The 19,523-nt window shown below is 48.2% G+C and overlaps 1 protein-coding gene across 1 annotated transcript in view; it reads left to right on the top strand.

Annotated features, from left to right (window-relative positions):
• The window catches only part of CLDN1 (claudin 1), a 25,510-nt gene extending 15,757 nt beyond the window's left edge, over window positions 1–9,753 (top strand). The window contains exons 5-7 of the mRNA XM_009883419.1: window positions 7,805–7,969; window positions 8,484–8,568; window positions 9,063–9,753. Of these exons, the coding sequence (XP_009881721.1) occupies window positions 7,805–7,969; window positions 8,484–8,568; window positions 9,063–9,225 (413 nt within the window). The 3' untranslated portion in view covers window positions 9,226–9,753. The remainder of the gene's footprint in view (window positions 1–7,804; window positions 7,970–8,483; window positions 8,569–9,062) is intronic.
• The last annotated feature ends 9,770 nt before the right edge of the window (window positions 9,754–19,523 follow it).

Raw genomic sequence — 19,523 nt, 5'->3', positions numbered from 1 at the left:
AAAAACGTCCCGGGAGGGAAAGGGTCAGATCCTCCACGTGTGTTCGGGAAAGCGCCGTGTTTGCGAAAGAGCTTTTGACTGTAGAAGTTTAGAGAGGGGCTGCCCGCCTTGGGCACGGCTCGGTGGGAGGCAGAGTGTGTCGGGGCTGAAGTGGTCTTTTCGAGCTCGGATCCTTTTCTTTCTGCGTTTGACTGTTTTGGTCTTTTGTGCTCTGTGAAAGTCGCAGTTATTCCCGTGGGGCTTTTAGGCAAAGGGCTGGCAGGTGAGCTGGACTCCAGCCCAGGGAGCCCTGCCTGTAGTTTTTAGGCAGACTAGTATGTCAAGGTAATCTCTCGGTCTTCTTATCTTGTCCCGGGACTGCGAAGCCATCTCATGCATGCAGGAGCTGCAGCCTGGCTTGCTGGGGTGTCACTGGGGGCGGTCACACCGAGCTGGACGAGGGCTGTTTCTACAGCGCTGAAGCGCATAACTTAGGCTGACAAAAAAAAAAAAAAATCACCCTTTCTCAATATCCCTCCCCTCATCCCGAGTCCAGTTCTGTCCTGCAACACCTTCGTCCCTCCCTAATTAATCAAATAGTAATTACTATCTTGGTCACCTTCTCTTTCCCAAAGGATGGGCCGGCAAGTTTCACATAAGCCGGGCACCACGGGGAGTATCCCCAAGTTCGATTGCCACCAGCCCTTCCTGGGTGTCACGCCGTGGAGCTGGACACCCCGGCTCCCACCTTCGTTGCTGGCCCACACCAATCCCTCCTGCCCCCTTGCCCCGAACACCCGTGGGTCCTGCAGCTGGCAGAGGCGCGAATTGCTCCCATCGGGGGTGCGGTGCACCCACTTAGCACTAACTGGGTGCGGGGCTGTGGGTAATCAGGGCTGGGCTGAGCACACAGTCTGGGGCGGTTTCAGTGGTAATTATGTATAAGCTCAGCTTCAAGCCTCTTATCTCTCACTGGGGGTGGGGGGTGAAGATGCCAGTAGGGCTGAGGAATCTCCAGCCACCCCCTCGATGCCTTGCGAAAGGTAAACTTGCCTCGGGGGCTGTGCTGCTGCAGCCCATTGTGCTGTAAATGAGAGCTGCCTGCAGAAGCAGATGCGGAGCCTGGCCTCGACAGCCTCCTGAAAACCTGCCCGAGGACCTCCAGACCTGCCCCATTCACGGCTGAGAGCTGAAATCCAGCTGCTCCCCCTCACCTTTGTCCTGCGAACAATAAGGGCTCTTCTCTTCCAGGGCTGCGGGGGAGGGAGGTGTGAGGTGCCGGGGACTGAGCCTGAGCTATTAGTGGCCTTTTGTCCCCTCGCAGAGCCCCTGGCCTTGCAGGGCACACTTGCCTGAAAATTCCCAGGAAGCCCAAGAAATATGGAAGTCGCAGGGGATGTTTTCCACGTTGGGCAAGTCGGTGAGGGCTGGGGACTCCTTGTTCGGGGACATACACCTTACCTGCTGTTTTCCCTGCCTGGTCTCCCTTCAAAGTCTTACGGCCATCTAGGCTTGGGCAGGGACCAGCAGTGCTGTTTTGAGTGGAGGTGCGAAAACCTCTTATTTATACCCATTTCAACAGGTGCAGCCGCGCAGTGAGGAGCTCCATTACTGCCTTCACTGGTGGCGTGGTGAAGGTGGCACAGCTACGTGGGCAGCGAACCTTCTCCTGCCTGGCCCCGCTGTCCTGCCAGAGCTTCACATGCCCTGAATGCTCTGAGCCGCATGTCAGAGCCTCATACGCTAATGGGAGAGGCTCAGAGCTGTAATTACTTTGTTCCCGTAGAAAGGACTGAGCCTCCTCACACCCGCGGGTACTCGTGGTTGTGGGAATGTTGGAAAACTTTGCCAGCGAGCTTCTGCGTATCTGGTTGCTGTTGCCGTTCCTCTAGATGCGTCAAGCGTTTGGCTGCTTGGACTGATGCTGCATGGCAGACGTGGGGTTGGCACAAGCTGATAAGCACCAGTTAGGCAACTGGGGGGCCTCCAGCTTCCCGTGTGGCCACGCTGCTGGAGTGCACCCATGCTGGCACTTCTCCCGCAGCTGCGTTCAGCTGAGGGCTTATGTCAGTGCTCCTATTCAGGCAATAGAAAGGCTGCGTTTTGCTGGCTTACGTGAAAAGCAGTGCGTGGCCACATGCAGACATAGAGGCAACAAAAGCTACCCTTGCAACAAGGCTTTGTTGCACAGCCTCAGCATTGTTCTTGTAGCCCTCCAGCATCGTCCATGGAGCTTAGCTGAGCTTTGTGCTCCTCCGGGGTCTCAGGGGGATGGTCTCAGACAGGAGGGAGGGCTCCTGGTACCTGTCACTGGAAGCTTTCAGCCCCACCTAACCACCCTCTCCTGTTCGGGGCAGAGGTGATTCTGGGTCCTGTCTGGGCTGTTTTAAGCTGAAGATACTCGTTGCCCCGTTTGGTTTTCCTGGGAGAGATTGTGTGCTTGAGACAAGCTGAGACTCATCTACCACTTCATCACCAAACCTAGTACATCCACAATGAGCCTTTGTGCCCTAGCCCAGAAAATAAACAAGGGTTTGGATGCCCTCTGGGTCCAACACCATCACTGAAATGTGAAATTCTCCCTCCTACATCTTTACCACCCTGGCTGAGCCTGTTCCAGGAGCTGGGGAAGAGGATGGGTGGGGGGAAGGAAGGGTTCATGCTCAGGTTACTGCTGCTCTGGCGTGATGGGAGGGGAGTTTGGGAGGGTGGCCCAGGGAGGGACAAAGCTATAGCATGAGGGACAAACGTGTCCAAATAGATCTGGAGTAAGCAGGTAGAACCTGCTGGTATCTGTGCTTTCACGTGGGTTAAGGGTTAATTTGCTCCCATGTTTCTCAATCCCCGTTCCATGAAAAATTATGATGGAGTGATAAAAGAGTCTCACTTGTGCCGCGCTTTGAGAAGGTAGAGGGTTACTTGGAATGCCACCGAGGCTGTTCCGGTGCTGTGTTGTGTGTCTGCAAGAGGGGATGGGAGTCTGTCGCAACACACTGGCTTTATTGCTCTACAAGCAGCATCTAAGCAGCTTTAGTAGCTAGTGTTACTATGTGTTACTAAATCTCTTGGTAAGAGAATTTCCAGGCTTCGTGGGAAAACAGGCTGCTCAGGTCTCCTCTGACCAGGAACCTGGAAGTGGTGGTACAGCGTGTTGCCCGTCTCACCAGCAATCTTTCTCTGCTGTCTGAGTGATCGCAGGAGGGCATTGAACTGTATTTGCTTTGGGGTGGGCAGAGTACAAGGCCACCGTCACCTACTGAATTTGCCTTCTTTGTACTGGACATGCAGTGTGGACTTCACAGCCTTTCCATTTTGGCAAGAAAAATGACCCTGACTCAGTCTATGTGCTGCCCAGATTGCTCTGTACAGTCATCTAAGACTTGTGAGGAGGTGTTTTGAAGGAGTCCAGGCTGGAATATCTGATGGCAATGGGTGCGCAGGGTCTCTGCAAGGATTGATAAGGGGTTTGAAAGCCTCCAAGCCATTGGCAGGCTTTTGGGTCCCGCCAGAACGACTGTGAAGTATGAGAGATGTTTGCTGACTACCTCTGATGCTATTATTGCTTGCTCAGATCTTCATTCCCTTGCCTGCTGCACACAAGTAGCTTTCACGAGCTGGCAGGGCAGAAGACCAGCATCTCAGATTCTGCTCCTTCAAGGAGATTCAGCTTTCATGAAACCCTGGTGGGAAGACTTTAAAGGCTGCTGATTTTTTTTTTTTTCTTGGAGGTGGACAGTATATCCTGCTCCCTACACTACAGGGGTGCTTGTAGCTCCTGGGGAACTGCCCTTGCAGAGATTAGAGGGAGCTGCACAGCATCTGTTTCACCTGTGTTCTGCCATCACATGGTTCCATGGAGGCCCATGGAGACGGAAGAAAAAGTCCACAGTTTAAATACAAACAAGGCAGTCAATGAGCATCCCTATCAGAAAATAATCTGCACACAGAGCCATTATAGCAACAAGCAGGCATTGCAAAAATCCCATGGCACTTTCCCAACAGCTTTTCTATAATGTAGATGATATAAACAGAATAAATAAGGAAATGTGATGATGGAAAAATAACCTCAAATATATGCTGGTGAAGTACTTTTTTTTTTTTTAATATAACTAAGCAGTTGCCAGCAATTACTTCTGTGTCAGGTAATGATAGTTGTAGGAAGGAAAAAGCCTTACATAGGCTTCAGATAAACTGCATTGTGTAATTCGTGTCCAAACCTACTAACAATAAGTTAGAGCTGTTAGGTGGTGTGTTTTTTTTTTAAAAAAAGTGGAGATAGTTGTAGGAAGGAAAAAGCCTTACATAGGCTTCAGATAAACTGCATTGTGTAATTCGTGTCCAAACCCACTAACAATAAGTTAGAGCTGTTAGGTGGTGTGTTTTTTTTAAAAAAGTGGGTTTCATTATGTGAAAAAGGTGTGAGCTACTGTGTAATTTTTGTGGACGTACACTGTATTTTTATGGTTTGCAGGATTCACATTTGTTATTAACCATTAAAACCTCTGGTTTTCGGTACTTTCTGCTTTCTTGGTGTAGGTTTTTCAAGCCAGGTCTCTATCTTGTTACTAACCAGCGATAAAAAGGCTTGGCTGCCCAGTCAATAGTGGTTTATATTGACAAAATACTGTTACCATCTGACAGCTGTTGTTGGGTGCCAGGCCAGTTTGTCTTCACCTTGTACAGTATTCTGGTTTGGGGTTTTTTTTCCCCTCAAGGACTCCTGAGACTGCCTGGGCTTTCCGACAGTGGTGGTGTATCGCGTGGGAGGCGACAAGCCCTGTTCCTGTTGGTGAGACAGCAGCAAGGAGTGTGGGGGAAATCCTGTTTCCCTCTAATATGATAGAAGTTGTAAAGTTAAATTGCTGTAGAGTACTTCTACTTGTTGCTGGTAGCCAGTCCTGTTTAGCAGGTTAAGACAATGTCATACTTACCTCATTTGGGATTTTTAAAACACCTGGAAAGGCCCATGTCAACAACAGAACTAATATTAAACTGGCTTTCTCAGCCTCTGGATGTGCGGCTTCCATTGACAACGGGGTTGTTAATGTGTACATAATAATTCATACCTTGTATGATGATTAACTGCAGTCAATGTACTGCACACGTTGCAAAAGTGGTAGGAAGACAAAAGCCCTGTCTCCCAGCATGTGCTGTGGGCACAGAGCAGCCAGGCTGGGTGGCGGGGAGGATGGTTGGCTAATACAATCGTGTCACGTTAAAACTTCTTGGAATAAAGGGGACAGTCTGTTCTGCAAATGCTCCAACCTGTTTTTCTGTCCCACAGCGAGTTTTTGAAATGCCTCTGTCCTCTTATGCCATGGGGAGCCATGGATAAGGCAGGGGTGAGGACACCAGATGTCCCTCCAAGGTCTGCTGCTGAAAACGTGTGGCCCTGGGAAATTCTCAGAATGCTGCTTTTTGTTCAGCTGCTTCTGCAAAGCTGCTGTGTGCATCCAGTTGATACTTGTACATCTTGAGATTTTAGCAGGTTTTCTAGCTAGATTTTCTGAGTTCGTACCATCTTTTTCAAGTGTCTTCCTGTCTTTGTCCCTTAGTACTGTGCTTGAAGGTGAGAGGTCTCTTCCCACCCTTATAACTAATTTTCTAGTTTGAGGTATAACATTTCCTCTTTTCAGCTTCATGAAAGAACTCTTTCAAAACCCTCTCCTACAGAGTAATTTCTTCTGCAGGAAGACTAAGGCCAACTTACTGTCGACTTGATGAAACAGATTTGGTACCTCTGCTGAAAATGTCCATTCCCATGCAAAGTATGAACTAGTGTGTTCAGCCATTGGCCTCTCCAGAGCTGCTGCTGTAATGCACAGTTTAGCCTTAAAAGTGTGGCAGCCGAATTGGTAGACAACCAGTGTGGTACATTACAGGTGGTAACCTGTCAGATGAAGTCTTTCTGAATATTGGCATCGTTTCTGTAAGCTAGAAATTTTTTGTGTGTGTGTGATCTCTGATGTAGAGAGAAATGTATTAAATGTGTGGTTGGATACTGCTGTTGTGTTTATGCTAAAGTGATAAATGATTCTGTAAATGGGGTTCTGCAATCAATGCAACAGATGGGGTTTGATTAGCACCTGGGCGGTGTGGAACTGTGGCCCTTCCTCTCTGAAGGAAGGGAGAGATGACATTTAGCCAAGCTGCTTTGGGGGATTTTTCTCAAGAAAGCCAAGACTTGCAAAAGTGTGTCACTTCCTATTGCTCCGAATATTGCCTTTTTATTGTATTGGTTTTAACTGGTTTCATACTCTATTTACAGAACAATAAGGCTGTGCGTGTGGAGAGGCAGATCCAGATCTGTTATAAAGCAGAACTAGAGCCTGATAGCCCGTTGTTGGTGGGGGGACCGAGAACTTTCCCGCAGGAGCAGTGCCGTGGGGCACCGTGTAGTAGAGAAGCTGCAGAGGAGAGGTGTGCGGCTGCGCTGCCCTCGGGGTTGAGCCATCGGGTTTGCCGCTGTTGGGTTTGAGCTCCGGTCTGCGCTTCCATCGAGCCAAAGAGCCCATCGTTGTTGCGCAGGCTCTGATGGGTTCCCTGTGCCAGCGCCGAGCGCTGACGGAGGAGTTTGCAGGTGCTGCTCCGTTGTAGGCTTAAATCTTACAGCTGCAGTTGTCCAAGCTGGAAGGGCTTTGCAGAGCTCCAGCAGAATGCAGTCAGTGCGCTTTCCCAGGGGTGAGCTCCTGACTGGGGAGGGGATTCTGGTGATACTTTGCTAAAACTATACATGTGTCGCTGCTAGATAACCTTCTGTGCCAGGGGACCCTTTTGCCTTGGTTACAGCATGCTCCTGGGAGCCTGTTAATCTGATGAACCAGCCCTGTTTGTTCCCAGATCTTAACCGGACTGTATACTAAAATCCACGCTGTTAAAACAAACCTGATTTACCAGGCAATAAAGCTCAGGCTCTTATTTCACTGCTATTCAGGTGTTTTGTCACCTGAGGTTCTTTTTCAGTAATGAGTTAATTTATGTCGTTATTCTCTTCCTCCTTTGGTGTCAAGAAAATCTGAATTCATAGTTCACACACCTGGGGTTAGTGTGTCTGTGTCTTCAGATGTGTCAATATAAACCAAATCTTGGATCATGTACACTGAGAACTCAGGGCAAATAGAACTCTTGCCTATGGGAGGCATCACCCCATGCTTCAATTCCCTGAAAGCACAAGACGCCCTTAAAACATTTGAATATCTTTGAGTCTAATAAGCTAAATATTTTAGGTAGCAAAAAAAACAACCTATTTTTCACTTGGCTGGGAAAAATCCTGTTTCTGTTGCAATTGTATTTTTGTACCCTCTGGGACTCAATCTGAGGATTTAGTGCAAAAAATATCTAAATCAGCACTGAGTTATTTGTATAAAAGACAGGTTTTGGAAGTGTTGAGCAACAAAGGGGCCTTGCTCTCTGCTGTGGGACTATTCATATGTATGGCACTATTCATATGAAAACATGTGCCTAAATGCTTTGTCAAGGTAGAGCCTAAATCTGAATACTTCTTTTGATAAACAGATATGTCCTTCCAATTGGCATTCAAATGATCAAGGAACAAAAGATGTCTGAGGGCAATTCCCAGGTCATTTCCTGCAAAAAGCTGCGTGCCCTTGTTTGCCATGCATTTTTAGAAGAGGCCAAGAGTCCTCTGATCCTGATGCATGACAGTTTCTGGGAGCTTAAAGCTAAAAAGGAATGTCTTGCTTGTTTGTATTCTGTGTAATGGGGAGCAGAGTATTTTGACACATGATTACGAAGCCCAGTAATTTGAATTTCTATGTGTATCTTGAGATTTCCTTGTGGTAACTCAAATCCTAATGTCTTCTAGGCAGTCTGCAGGCCACTCGGGCTTTGATGGTGGCTGCGATACTCCTGGGCCTTGTCGCGGTATTCGTTGCTGTGACTGGCATGAAATGCATGAAGTGCATGGAAGACGACCAGGTGAAGAAGATGCGGATGGCCGTCTTCGGTGGGGTGATCTTCATCATTGCAGGTTGGTAACATACAGGTGTGTTTATGTTAAGTGTGCAGTGTCCTAAATGGCATTTATTCTGTGTAGGATGTGAGAGGATGGGGAAGGTTTGCTGTCATTGCTCCAAGAGCATTTTGGGCTGGGAATTCCCTGGCGGACTTTGGCACAGTAGCCACTGGCTATCTGAGGCATCATATAGGTCTCTTGGCACTAGCATTATGCTTTATATAGACTGCGTGCCTTCAGTCTCTGTTAGCAGAGCTGAGTTTGATCTGTACACCCTGCATCAGTGAAAGGCTGTCAGCAGTCCTGCTTTTGGTGCAATGTAACCGTGGGTGACCTTCAATCCTTCCTTAAATCTCTCCCAGACAGCACTAAGTAACTGTTCAGAACTTCCCAGGGCAGCAGCAGCTCAGCATCACTCCAGATGCTGGTTCTGCTACACTTATTTTTGTAGTGACTTTTGTTGGTTTTCTGTTTTGGTTTTTTTTATTTTTTTCCTCAAGTCATGACACTGTGTTCCCTTCATGTGCAGGTTTGGCAGCGCTGGTGGCCACGTCGTGGTATGGCAACAGAGTGGCTCGTGCCTTTTATGACCCTTTCACCCCAGTCAACACCAGGTACTGACCCATTTGATATAATGCTATAGTACAGCGTGACAAATGTTCACAGGGCTTAGCTTTGAGTAGCAGTGGCTCAAAACAAAGAAGGGAATTTCCTGAGCTAGCTAGGTTGGCTTCAAACTGCAGGAAGAGCACGAGGGCCAGATCTCATCATCCACGTGGCTCCTAAGTCTTGGCTTTGTTTTAAGGCATCATCACTGCCAGAGACCCAACTGATGTGAATTCTGCAATTTTCCTCCACTAAATGCTCAAGGCCTGGGTTGCCCGGAGCTCGGCCCCGCTGCGGTGAGCTGACAGACTGGACTAACCCAACGTACAAACCTCTGGGTTTTGAAGGTCACCAAATCTCAGGCAGCTCCAGACTGCTGCCTTGCAGGAAGCCACTTCCCATCCCAGTTTCAGCTCCTTTCTGCTTGGTGTGAACATGCTAACACTGTAATCCAGAGGCGTTACTTGTTTTATTCACTTTCTTTCTTCTTTCTCCCCGCCAGATTTGAATTTGGATCAGCTCTCTTCATAGGTTGGGCAGCTGCTTCTCTGGCCATGCTGGGGGGGGCCTTCCTCTGCTGCTCCTGTCCACGGAGAGAAACTTCATATCCACCCACCCGAGGCTATCCAAAAAATGCTCCCTCCACAGGGAAGGATTATGTATAATGAAACAAAGAAGAGGAGCCACCAGCACTGGTCACGAAAGCATTTTGGAGAGGACACTACAATGCCACTGTCCTGAGCAGAATTCAGACTCTAGGTTCTGCCTTCCTCTTCTCCCAGAAATGTGTATATTTTTATAATCCTCTTTGCTACTGGACATAACTTCTCCTTTCTCTCCCAGCCCGTGGAGGAAGGCTAGCCTAGGTTCATAGGTATTGCCACTGGAAAGATGAAACCTCCAAGCTTGGGTTAAGTTTAGTATTTGGGAGTAAAAGGGAAAAAATGATACTGTTTTTTTTAGATGGATGTTGGTGCTTTTTTTAGATGTTTTTAAAAAAAATAGATGGTAACAATTCAGTCCCATACCTGATTAAGTTAGAGCCCAGTGTGGTGTGTGTAGAAATTAAAGAAACATATATTATATACAAAGTGATGAAACCAATAGCTTAAGGGGAAACATAATTTTAGGGAAAAGACTTTACATGTAGGAATGTTTGAAGAGATCTAAAAATGCTCTTGTACTGTCTTATTGGCGTCATCTTGAGCACCCGCCTTTTTGTGCAGATTGGCATGGCAAATGGTCGGACACAATTAAATTGCGGTGACTTAACAAATTGAAATCCGTAACTGTCCATGCACATGCGGTTGGCCAACAGAAGATGCAGTGTAAGGTGGCTTGGCTTAACTGTCATCGTTTTTTTGACAAAAATCTTAAAGTCGATTGTGTCAGCAAAAGGCTGCAAAATTGTGACTGCAGAGGGTGGACACCCAAAGCTGCTGCAGGCTTCCCTGGCGCCAGGGGAGAGCTAAAGAAAAACGATTGCCTTCTGTTTTCACTGGGTGTCTCTGGTGGGGCTTCTGCTGCTGTTCCTTAGACAGCGAGTGCTGCCAGTGACTGTCTTGCCATATTTCCACTACAGTACCTAACTGAGCTTGAAGCTTTATTGCCTTGTGTGTGCTACAGGCCACCTTTTAACAAACGCTCTCCTCTTTCCTTGAGTCTTTCTCGTTTGGGCTTAGTTACTGATCTCAGTTTGCCTCGTGCAGCTAAATGTGTTAAACCAAACTGAATGCACTGCCACTCCCTGATGTTTCCCCAAGGATACCTCACACGCTGCCATTTGATCCTGTCTTTTTTTTTCTTCTTGTAAACACTTTCAGTGATGATATGAAGGCAAATTCCAAGGAAACTGACCCAAAGGTTACGGCATTTTCTTTTAATCCAAGCTCACCAAAGAGGAAGAAACTAGCATTTTAAAGATAAAGCCATCCTTGCGTATGAAGTTGTATCTTAAAAAAAAAAAAAATTAAAAACGCAACTCATCAAAGGTTCCCACCCCTTCCTCTGAAACACCCAGTCAGTCACTTGGTGTTTGACTAACACTGGCTGAGGCTGTCTGGAGTTAAGTCTTGTAATTCCTAGAAGGATGACACCAGTTCTCCAAAGCTCAACCTTGCTTTTTCTGCAGAAGGAAACCGGTTGCTTCTGACCAGGCTTTATAATTGTGTATGTGTTCAGAGGCATCAGATTTCTTGATTTCCTTCTGTAGACAGGGAGAGCCTCTGGGGCTAAGCGCTGTACAACCATGGCATTGGTGGTTTGTGTAAGCTTTGTACCTCTGTTTGACCTGACTCTGCAACACAAATCAAAGTTACTGAAAGAAACCAACCGGAGCATTTGCTTCAGGCTCGAGTTGATGTTGGCCTGTACTTGGAGCTGGGTCATGTGGCTTCCACTTCTCCATGGGGAATTGCCTGTGCACAGCAGCTGCCTCATGAGACCTCTTAGGAGGTGGCAGCTCAGGTCACATTAAAGAGCTGCTGAAGTCTGTGCTTTTCCATTTGCATTAACCTTGAGCCAGGGAGCAGACGCTTATATTGGGAACTTGTATAAAGTGTTTAAACAATTTCAATAAATGGACTTTTTTAAGGAAAATGAGACTGCATTACTTCATTCCTTGGTTCTGAGCAGAACTTGGACAGTGTGTGTGGAAGAGAAGGGGGGGGGGGGGGGCTTGGGCTTTTGGGAGCTTGCCTGCCAGCCGGTATGGAGCTTGTTTAGCTGTGTGTATCTACAGCAGACATAGGTGGGGACAGATCTTCCGCGGTGAGTCAGGCAGTTGTGGCCCCTGGCAGAAACTCACCCAGTAATCTGCTACGATTGCAGCATTGCAGCCCGGGAACCAGAAGGTCTGCTCCTCGGCGAGGCCGGCTGCACCCTGGGTGGAGCAGGAAGGGACAGGGGGAAGGCAGACGGCTCCCTCGCAGGGGAGTGGGAGCTGCAGGAATGGGGAAGGGATGGGGTGTGGAGCTGAGGCGCTCCCAGGAGAGATGCTCTGTGTTTCAGCTGCTTTGCTCTCCATAGCCTTAGCTGGGGTAGGGTATGTGCGGGTTGGGGCTATCTGCATGAGATCTTCCATCTCCAGAGTAGGAAGAGATTGGCTGATCTATATGTGTCTCAAACTCTTATGTGCGATTTCTTGGTTAACAGGATCATGAAGAGATGGGCCTTGGGAGGATCCATGTCACTCTAAAGCCTCTTTGGGAAGGTACTGCACTTCTCCCACCACAACCAGTCAAGTGTGCATTTTTGCGGGCCAAGTAGAGAATGGTTCCAGCTAGGGATGGCCTCTTCTAACCCACACTGGTGCCTCCCAAGGGTATCAAGGCTTCATCCCCCTTGCTTCTGCCTGGCCTGGAAACCTTTTTCCATTCACTAGAGCTCTTGTGTTCATCCCTTTCATATTCTCAAGTACACCTGATGAGAGGCAAACTTTATTTAAAACATTTTCTTAAGCTTAGTCAAGGAGCTGCCTCCTCTATTCCCTCTCTTTCCAAGGGCTGTTTGCTTTTGTAATTACAAACAAAATGAATAGAGCTAATTAGGCCTTGTAAAGCTGGCAGAGCAAAACAGCCAGGCATGTGGCTGGCTGAGTGAGCTTGCAGTGCCTGGAGCAGACTGGTTGCTTGGCATAGTTTGGGGTCTATGGTCATTCTTATTCCAACCTGTCAATTAGTCAAGGATTTCCATTGAGATTAATTTTTTCCCATGTTTTCACACTCACTCCCTGTCCAAGGACTTTTTCAAGTTCTACTCTGAAGTTTCCTGGGCAGAAGTAAGGTCCTGGGTAGAAGAACAGGGAAGGAAAGCAATCCCACCTATAAAATGGCCAGTAGGACTTCTCAGCTGCTGGCAAAAATAAGCCACTATGGGAGACAGAGATTTGTGTGTGAGACTGTCACAGAGGAGATGGCCAGAGGCTAGCTTGTTTGTTTCCTAGATTTTTAATTTGACAAAATTCACAGCCCAACTTTCATTTGGATAGGGCTTGTGGGTTGCCAGCAGGCTGGCTGGAAAGTCAAGGGTGAAGTTTGGGGGTAAATATAATCTCATACGGTTTACGATCCTATCTCCAGTCCAGGCAGGGGTGACAAGGGGCAGCAGCTCCTCTCTTACTATCCAGGGATGGGGACAGAAACTTGGAGGGCTGACGTCTCAAGAGATGAGCCTGGCCCAGTTAGGACAACTCTCTTCTTTCACCCTGCTTGGGACCGAGCTTTCCAACCCTTTTCTCCTGCCTTTCATGCACAATCATCCAATTCCTCTTGGCTGTGTTTTCTACAACCCTTTGGCCATCTCAGCTGTAGGTTTCATAGAAAAGGAGTAACAGGTTGAAAGTTGGGGGAGAGTTTCCCGTTGGATTTTGATCTTTGCATCTGATTGACTCTGCTGCTGCTAAAGCCATCTTGCAATGAAATGATGGCATTTGTCTGTACAGACAATGGGAACTTTGACTGCTTCTTGGCATCTTCTTCCACACCATATTTATTATTCACATGGTGCCAGAGCTGTGTATACTATGCAGGGAACTTAGCTGTCAGTGGGAATTACATGCTCGTTTATATTGCTTAGCTATTTCAAAGAAGTAAGAGAGCTCAAGATGTTTTTGGAATAGCATCAGCCTGTTGGATTTCTTGGCTTCTCCAACTCAATAATTTTAAGAAAACTGTCCGTGCTAATGCCTTTATCAGATTCAGCTTCTGATTTACACATGAGCTTCTTGTAATAAATGTGCCTTTGTTTTCTGTACTGCTCTGAGCACATATATATAGTGTATTAAAGCACTGAGAACTCCCTGACAATGGAGATCCCAGGAATAACCAATAGAGCTAGTGACAGCTGGTGATAAGAAATGTTTGTGAAATATTCATACAAGCTCAGAATCTTTTTAATATAAGGCAGAACCAGAAATAATGGCATCACTGAAAGAAAGAAGTTAAAGCAGCACTTCTGCTTAAAAGCAACCCCCGGAAATCCCACTAGCTTCCTGAAGATGCTCAAATGTAGCAGATTTACAAATCTAGATGAGTAATCAGACCTAAAGAGCTTGAACCTTTGTCCTGAGCATGGAGACATACGGAATAACTCCAGGGCAGCCAGTAAGCTGACAGTGATGTAAGATTGTCTCGGTATTTTCACAAAGGACATGTAAAAGATGCCGACAGTAGCAGGCTCTTCTTCCAGGGTCTTATACTGTGTCTACCTGAAGAGGCATCCCGCAGAGTCAGCTCTTTGGGCTGTGGCAGGGCTGCAGTCAAATCTTGTAATGTAAGACCTCTCAGGTGGCCAAACAGTCCTGCCAGCCAGCGGCACCCATGTACCTGTGTATGCCATCAGGATTTCTCCCCCACGATGTCGTTTGCCCACCACCTTAGCACCCAGCAACTCTCAGAGGAGACGGCTGGTGTCACAGAGCAGCGATGGGATTGCTCATCACAGACCTGGTCCAGGTGCACTCATTTTTCAGAGAGTGCCGCAGTTTACCCCACCAACCACAGCCTCACAACAACCACATGTTTCAGCTGAGGCTTTGCATCCAACTGGGCAACTGACCTGGACTTTCCAAACTGCCCCTTTGATTGCAACACAAACAGCATTGCAAGGATTTCCTCATTATCCCTATTTATTAGATTCTTCATTCCTCCGGTCCCACTGGCTCCTTAATTTACCTGGTTGCCATTTCCCTCCTTCTAGAAGCCCAGCCTGTGACAAGGAGCTTGCTCTTCTATGGCACATTGCTTTTGACCCTGTCTGCAGTTCCCGCAGAAGTCCTGCATGCTGTGGCATCTGCATCACTGAGCAGAAAGGGAAAAACACTCCTTTGTTGAGCCTCATGTGCTCAATTGGAAAACATCCCAACTCCTACAGCTTTTCCAGAAAAGCCCTGCCTGGATTCCTAGCATACTGCGTCAGGGACTTGGTGTTTCTAGGGTCTACATTTCCTACAGAAGACCTGACGGAGACACCAGGAGCCCCCGGCCATGGGAACCTGTGGGTGCTTCTGCTTTGCTGCCAGAGCACCTGCAAGCAGCCACCAGCCAGTGGGTCCTGCCTGGGCTGGGGGCCGAGCACTGGGCAACCCATCCAGGCAACCATCTGCTGGGTTTGCCTCTGAGGCGCATAAACTGCCCTCCACTCCTCTCTGGTTCATCAGCCAGGCCCAAGAGCAGGTTTCACGTAAGAAAGCTGAATTTTGAGGTTAAGTTTCCCATATTTAGGTATTTTTGTGGGCTCTGCTCCCCTCCTGCCCTTTTTCTCTACAGTTGCTCAGATCCTCCTCCTTCAGGAAGGACTTTTCTAACATCCGTGCATCACCAGGTCCATCGGACCATACCAGGTTGTTCCTGACAGGCACAGCCGGGCTGGGTTAGGTGATCTGGTGGCACATTCTGTCCGGGACATTGCACAAGTCCTGTTCTTACCATGATATTTTTGTATTTCACCAACCACATCACAAAATACCATACCTGCGAAAGGTACATCACCGACTGTTGTCCAGGAAGGTGAAGGATGGGACTGTCATAAGAACAGGACTGCATTTTCACCTCAGGGATGAGAACAAAACATCTCATCACAGTTGAGAACCTCCATCTGCATTCCCAGCAAGGATCCCCAGGACTGAGGGGTACAAAGACAGCCTTTGCTAATGACCTATAGTTTGCAGGTGGCTTTTAATGGAAAAAGAAGAAAAAAAAAAAGAACGGTGAGAAAGACTATCCTGCAGGAGGCTGAGGGGGAAGAACAACGTGGACTAGCTAGTGCCAAGCTGCCCTGGCTCCTAGGGAAGACCCATCTATGTGAGAGCTGCTCAGTGCTAGTACTAGTGCTCTCTCCCGCCTCGGAATCACCTCCTGCTGCAGGCAAGGGCTTTGATTTTTAATTTGGGAACCACACAGCAACGTTTTTTTTTTGGGATGCTGGTACTCCCAGCCCAGCACTCCTGGCTGCCTTCAGAGCCAGCTCCCCCAGCAGGAGAGCAGCAGGGGAGCCATGAAAACAAGCTCAGCCAAGGGGAAAAAAAAAAAAAAAAGGCAAGAAATAGCATTCTTATTACAAGGTAAACAGCATTAACTCTGTCTTGGGGGAGTAGAAACACCATGGCGGCGATAGGCTTTTCTGCCCACAAGCCCTGGAAGGGCGGTGGAACGCGCTCCACCCTCCCCTTGTGTAACACTCCCCACGCAGCAGCTGTAAATAATCATTTACCTGTGTGTGTGTGTGTTCCTCTTTTGCTGCTTTTTTTAGGGCCTTTCTTCTTAAATGCAGCTCCTGGAGGGGCGGCTGCCCCGAGGTGTGCATGGCACAGCCTTGGCCGGAGCTGGCACAGCTCTGCCACCCGCGAGCGGAGCTGGAGCCGGTGGCCCAGGGTTACTCCTGCGAGCAAAGCTGCCAGCTGCAGTAAGGGGGATGGGAGAGTGTGGGCTGCATTTGTTGTTTTTCCAGCGAAAAGAGCTCAACGGTTCATTTTAATTATTGTTTTTCCCAGACCTGCAATAGCATTTCTCAACATTTTGCAGTTCTCTAGAAAATGTCTGGTAAAAACACCCGGGCCAAAACACATCTGTCAGCGAGCCAGGTCTGCTTGTTTACCTGACTCCAGGATTTCAGAGCAAGTGGTCTGGGGAGTTGTTTGAACCTTTCCTCACTTTGGCTGCGCAGAAACTGGGGACAGCAAGGGGAAGCTAGTCCCTTCCTATATGCTTTTTTTTTTTTTTTTTAAATCATAAAAAATGCCCTCCCACTGACCCAGACCTATGGGTCGTCTCTTTTGTGGAGGTTCACTGGTCACTGGCACGGTGTGACATGATGAAAGCATCCTTTGGGGAGCGCGCATGGGATGGATGCTGTGGGAGCAGGGGCAGAAATGGGACCGTGCCCATGCCCAGGCACACAGCCCTATGCGGGGGGCAGGGGAGACCGAGGAGCACCGAAATCCTCTGCCGCTGCCTTCCTTAAGGGAGGGATGTGGCCTCGGCCCAGCAAGCAGAGCCTGCACAAGAGGGAGTCTAATTTACAGTGCCCTGTAATTTGCTGATGCCGTAATATGTTTAGCTTGGGGAAAAGGCTCTGTTGATGTTAACGTGTTCGCTCACATTGGAGCTGCGGTATGTTCCATCGATGTGAAAAACAACACCGCACTGGGCTGTGGCTGGACCATCCTTGTGAAAATAACGGGGCAGTAGCTCGGCTGGGGATGAGCTGTAGCTGTCGGGGCTTCCATGAGGTGGGAGCAGCGCCCTGAACCCTCCAGACCCAATTAGGATATGCCAGCACGGAATCTGCTACAGTAATGCTGGCTCTTCGTTAAGAGCTATTGCCCAGGTTAATCAGACTCAAAGTGTTAGCACTGGATGAAGCAGTATTTCCGTTAAAGCTTTGGAACTGGCCCCAAATCACTCATGACAGCATCAAAAAAACCAAAGCTCCATCCCCCATCTACAACCTTTCCCCTAACTGCTGCTTTTGGAGTACAGACAACAACGGTGAGGATATTGTTGTTAGTACCAACAATGATAGCAGAAATAACACAAATGATCTCAAGGCACAGACCGGGGTGCCAGGGTGATATACCCTGCACGGACACCGGACAGACAGACCTACACCAAGAGCAAATAATTACTGTTCGGTATTCTGGTGCTACTTTGGGGTACAACATTGTCATGGCTCAAACACGCCTCCCCATTTGCCTAGCAGGTTTGTCATTAATAATTGCTTACACCTATGCAGCACTTGAGCTGGTGGGACTGCTCCAGGCTGTCTGCTTCATGTTTCAGGGTAAAGCTGCAGGACTGAGCCCTGCAGATAGAGAAAGTGCTTGTCTAAAATTCAAGCCAACTCCGGAGTGGATATTTATCTCCACAGGTCTTACATAGCTCTTCACAGAGACCTGCACACCTAAAGTTTTCATCATCCTCAGAGCAGCCTGGTGGGTTAGGACAGTGTGTCCACTCTGCTTGCAGACGGGCAGCAGGCAAACTATAGCCCTGAACCTTAAATCCCTGAAATCAAGGGAAGTGCCTGCAGATCTACAAGGCTTTGAACTTGAGTCTCCTGTCATCTGTGCTGGTGCTCGAACCTTCCTTCTCCTCCTCCACAAATGCACCATGCACTCGGGGGGCCCCATGTGTGCTGGTTTGAGACTGACCAGCTGTGATGAGTTATTCAGCTCTGGGTGCGGGCACAGGAGAAAGACCACTTTGTTCTGAAGCTGCCTTGGAAAGGGGGAGGTATCCCTCGCTCCATCCTCACCGGCCACGAGCTCTCCTTCTTTTTGCCATCTCTGGAGCACACTGAGCTGAGCAAATATTTCTCTGCCAGGTTTGTCAGGCGGGTGGTCAGCCCAGCAGAAGGCAGGGAGCAGGGCTGAGACCCTTCAGCTCAGAGGCAGGGGAGAAAGCGAAGCAGTGGGGTAGGACCATGCTTTTGGCACCGGTGAGCCCCGGGGCACGGGAGGCCAGCAGAGCTGCCAGGCTTTCTGCAGAATTTCTCAGAAACTGGAACACAAAATAACTAAGACTCTGTCTGGTGTTTTATCTGCAGAGAAATGGCCACGCTTTCCTTGCACACACCTAACTCTGCTGAAGGCATGAATTAGTCCTGACGCAGAGCAGGTCTTATCACCACAGGACCATGCTTTAGTAGGAATTTCCTTACAATTTTTTCCCCATGCTTTAGTAGGAATTTCCTTACAATTTTTTCCCCAGAACCAGGCTCAGGCCAGCTTTGAAAGGTGATGACATCATTACCCAAGTTAAGAGCAGATGAAAAATGCACTTATAGAATCACTCTTTGCATGAACCTTTTTCCAAAGAAGACAGATCAGGTGTGTCAGACCGAGTTAAAAACATTAATTAAAGCAATAGCAGTAGTTCAAAATGTGACGGGCCTTTTATAACTTGTTTGTTACCGTAGATCACAATGTCAATATTGCAAAAGTGTGGTTTGTTTCCATCATAATCAAGTTGTCTAGCACTGAATAATGGACTAGCGGAGGCTGCCTCTTTTTATCTTGGCATACACGGAGCTCAGCAGTGTGTGTCAACATTGAGAACACTGAAGGATTGCATTGCTTTGTCTGCTTGGACCCAAAAATACAAGGGCTGTGGAGGGGATTCGAGCTGATTCGTAAAGTACCCGCTCTAAGCCAGCTCACCCCCTCCTAATATTGGCAAACTTGCTTATCTCTGTCCTGGCTTTCAGAAGTTAGCCCTCCCTTTCCTCCTATTATTCACCTGGATAATGAAATCTGTGCTGCGTGAAAGGGGCACTGATACACTCTGTGTGCAAACTGGCAGAGGTCTCCATCGGTTCTTTCAGCATTTTATAAATGACATCGTGCCCCGGCCTCTCTGAGCAGCGGCTTCAGTTTAGCTGTGCCGGGAGCTGTAGCAACAGCTCAGAGCTTGAAAAAGGGTGGGACAGAACCAAACATACACTCTTAAATCAACTTGCTGGTGCGCAACTGGAGCTCGGTAACAGCTCTGGTGAAGCAGGCAGGGCTGTGGTCAGTGTCCCTGAGCCTGCACCCGGAGTTGCAGCCCCTGGTCTTCCCTTTGGGATGCAACTTGGCTGTTCCCACTGATTTTAAAGGAGTAGCTATGGAAATGGTAGGACAAATAAAGCACAGAGGGTCCCGGGACTGACCACAGTGCCATCCCTGTTTTGGTCAGTTGTTTTGGTCAGTTAAGCATTTACAGAATAGCTGCAGATGACACACGAATGCGAGGCAAGCTCTGCTGCCTCCTTGCCAGAGGGGAGATGTGCAAATAAAGCGGGGTGAGTATTTCCATGAAGAGAGTTAGAGAAAGGCTGCGACATGGGTAATTTTGATTCACATCTCCTAGACAAATGGGAGCTAAAAGCAGTGATTACAACATTCACGACTTCCAATGGGAGCTTCTTTCAGGACATTTGAGGTTTTTGCAGAACTGAAAGAAGTTCGGAAGAAATGCCAATAAAA

The sequence above is a fragment of the Charadrius vociferus genome, unplaced genomic scaffold (assembly GCF_000708025.1).
Source record: "Charadrius vociferus isolate BGI_N301 unplaced genomic scaffold, ASM70802v2 scaffold214, whole genome shotgun sequence".
Lineage (NCBI taxonomy): Eukaryota > Metazoa > Chordata > Aves > Charadriiformes > Charadriidae > Charadrius > Charadrius vociferus.
This window is presented reverse-complemented; position numbering and strand designations above follow the sequence as displayed.